This window comes from Odontomachus brunneus, unplaced genomic scaffold, assembly GCF_010583005.1.
Source record: "Odontomachus brunneus isolate Ranch 3 - 2012 unplaced genomic scaffold, Obru_v1 Obru_scaffold_219, whole genome shotgun sequence".
NCBI classification, from domain to species: domain Eukaryota; kingdom Metazoa; phylum Arthropoda; class Insecta; order Hymenoptera; family Formicidae; genus Odontomachus; species Odontomachus brunneus.
The window spans coordinates 333,186-336,485 of record NW_022639669.1 but is presented as its reverse complement, the minus strand read 5'-3'; the positions used below and the strand labels follow the sequence as shown (position 1 = coordinate 336,485).

The window sequence follows — 3,300 nt, the reverse complement described above, 5'->3', positions numbered from 1 at the left end:
ATATATATATATATATATATATATATATATATATATATATATATATATATATAGAAGATAAGATAAAATTGGACCAATATTCGGTAATTTTAAAAGTAAAAGATTAAGAGGAAGAAGATGGTAAGGAAGAAGACAAAATAGACAAAAGAAGAAGAATATGTTGAGACGAGGAGTTGAGAAAAAAGTATAAAAAAAACACAGAGAAATACAGTTGATGGGAAAGTCAAGAGAAAGGAGATATTAAGAAGAAATGAAAGAAATTGAAGAAAATAATCTTAGAGATAATGATAAAAAAATGAAAATTAGGAAAAAAAAATTAGGATATAAGAATTGATGGGACAGGAGATGTACTAGAGAAAAGAAGAATGTGAAGAGAGTACTTATAAAATCGAAGAAAAGGTAGAAGAATGGAGAAAGTTATTTAGAGGTTATTTAGAGATAAAGAATATAAATGGAAAGAGCTACCAAAGAAGAGACAAAAGAAGAGACAAAGAAGAGAGAATAGAAAATAAACTTAAGGCATTAAGAAACATAAGGAATGAATCGGGGCTACGGAAATATATAAATAAGAAAAGAAGGAGAAGAGAAAAAAAATGAATAATTAGGGAAGAATGGAAAATCCACTTCATGAATTTATTAGAAGGAAAGAATGAAGAAAGAAGAATAAAACAGAGAAAAAAACAGGAGGAGGAAATAGTGAAGGTAAAAAGTAGACATGAAAAGGAGAAAGAAATGATAAAGGAAGAGGAAATTGTGATGAGAAGGATGAAGAAAGACATGTTAGCAGGGATTGACGGTATACCAATGGATATCTGGATATATGGAGGAAGTACGATAAGTAAAGAACTAATGAACCTGGTAAAACAAATTTGGAAGAAAGGAGAGATAGAAGATTAGAAGAGAAACGTGGTGGTTATAAAGAAGAAGGTCAGGGAAAAAATAGAAAATTATAAGGAAATTTCATTATTTTGTATAGGATATAAGTTATATATAAAAGTATTGAGAATGAGATTGTACACAGAACGCGGCCAATATAAGATACTTGGTGACAGAATGTAAAATTGCAAATATTTTGAGGATTTAAGAAAGAATAAGAAGGAAAGAATAAAAAAAATTTAGGATAACACGTTAAACAAAAAAAAGAAGTTATTCTGAGGAAGTTATGGGTGGAAAAGGAAAAGAAAATGAAAAGCAAAAGCAGAAAGAAGAAGAAAAGTGAGAAATAATAGAACTCTGATAAAAAGGTGATTTGATATAGTATGGATATAGTTAGAGTTAGTTAAGATAAGAAGAGAAAGATGATATAGAGTATAAGAGTAGAGTATAAAATTATAAGATAAGATCATAAAGTTTATAAGTAAATAGAATTAAAATTTAGAGGGGTTAGATAGGTTAAATTGATTAGATAGAAATTAAGAATGAATAGATAAATAAAAGAGTAGAGGAATGAGTAAATAAGTAGGAGAACACGGAACATAATAGGACATGTGAAATTTTCAATTTCATATCAAAAGACACTGCATTGTAAGCAATAACTTTCTTTGGCAATTCTTAGTCTTCGTTCGGTGCACTCTGATTGATATGGGTATATCTTTATAAGCAACATCTGTATCTTTTACTATGTAATATTCTATTTCTTTAGAAATTCCTAATACTGTACATATTATGCAGAGTGCAAAACATACAACATATTATGTCTATAATGACTGCACATGTTATGTTGCCATTATTATATTACATTACCGACACCTAAAATTGCTCTAATTCCTCATATAACAATGAAATCAATACATAAATTCAAAATCTATATAATGCAATTGTAATTAAATGTCTTACAGTATGCAACATAAAAAAAAGCATGAAGTAGATAATTCGTCGGCCGGGCCCGAATGGTCACCGCTAACACAAAAAACATTGGCGCGGGAATCTTAGTCCATGCATTTACGCCACCTCGATGAAAGGGAGTGTTATGTATGGAATTAGGATTCTGTGAGTCTGCATTGCAATCTCTTGTAAACAAAAACTATTAACCCGACTCATATAATGTTTTACGCTCTATATTACGGCCATCAAACGAGCTACGATTCATTCGGAAATTGAGTTTGCAGTTCGTTTCATCTTCTTATAGATAAAATTGAATATTATTTTAAGTTATTAATAATCTATTCTGTGAATTAAATTTCTTTTCAATAAAAATATAAAACTTACATACTTGTCCATCTTAAGGAAATGTAGTTAAATCCTTTGATCTCAAAAAGGACAAACTTATAACGTTAAAATACATGTTTGTGATGTGATACCATTTATAACTGTAAAAATCATGTATTTATTTTAGGAATGAGTATTCAGCTACGCAAACGCAACTATTATATATTTTGTTGAGAATGTGTATAAATTCAACTATGTTAAAATATATTTAATATTCGAAATAAAAAAGCACAAGTTAATAAATGTTATAATTTTTTGAGAGGGAGATTGCTCTTAAACTTACTGGACAAGTATGATAAGAGATGTCTTCTTTTTTTTTTGTTGAATGCTATACATACTTGACTAGGACTGCACACAGAGCCTGGAGTGAGCTTGCAGGGGGTCTCCCCAGCCAACTGATAACGACGTTGAGGGAAGCAGCACGTGTCCTTGCAATCTTCTTCCCAGCCGCAGTCGCATTCCTCCCCCTCCTCCACAACACCGTTACCACACAGTGACACTTTTGGATCTATAAACAATATAATTATCGTCGCGGGGAAAAAGTGAAACATAGCACAGTAATTAAAAAAATAGATAAAGAGTATTCGATATTTCGCCGTGCACTATCTAACAATATATCGTATACATACTATAAATAATAACTAACCAGTAAAGCACCCTTTCGGTGAGCGCGCCTTGCTATTCAGCACAGGATTTATGGCGTTTAGACTACATGGACTGAAGCGGTTATTGTTGCGCTTGTCACCGCTAGTAGCACGAGCGAACATTATAAAATTACCATCCTCGCCACCCGGCGTACATTGTTCGGGATCGTGCTGATATGGAACAAAAGAGATATAGTAACGTTTGTCATTGATTTATTGAAGGAAAGCCATATTATAAATTACGAAATACGATCCCCAGATAGCACATGATATTTTCGGTATATTTTGAATTCATACGGAATCTTCTATACAGGGTGTTCAAAAAGTCCCGGACCGGTGAAATATCTCGAAAACTAAGCATTTTAGAAAAAAATGTTTCAGATAAAAGTTGTGGCGTTTAAAAAGATGTATTTACTGATCACATCAGTTTGACCTTGGGTTGCGTAGC

General features: G+C 31.5%; 1 protein-coding gene across 1 annotated transcript in view; it reads right to left on the bottom strand.

Moving 5' to 3' along the window:
• Window positions 1-3,300, bottom strand: part of LOC116852364 (disintegrin and metalloproteinase domain-containing protein 10) — a gene marked incomplete at its 5' end in the record, with an annotated part of 339,156 nt that overhangs the window by 124,544 nt on the left and 211,312 nt on the right. The window contains 2 exons of the mRNA XM_032832640.1: window positions 2,547-2,716; window positions 2,855-3,023. Coding sequence (XP_032688531.1) covers window positions 2,547-2,716; window positions 2,855-3,023 — 339 coding nt within the window. The remainder of the gene's footprint in view (window positions 1-2,546; window positions 2,717-2,854; window positions 3,024-3,300) is intronic.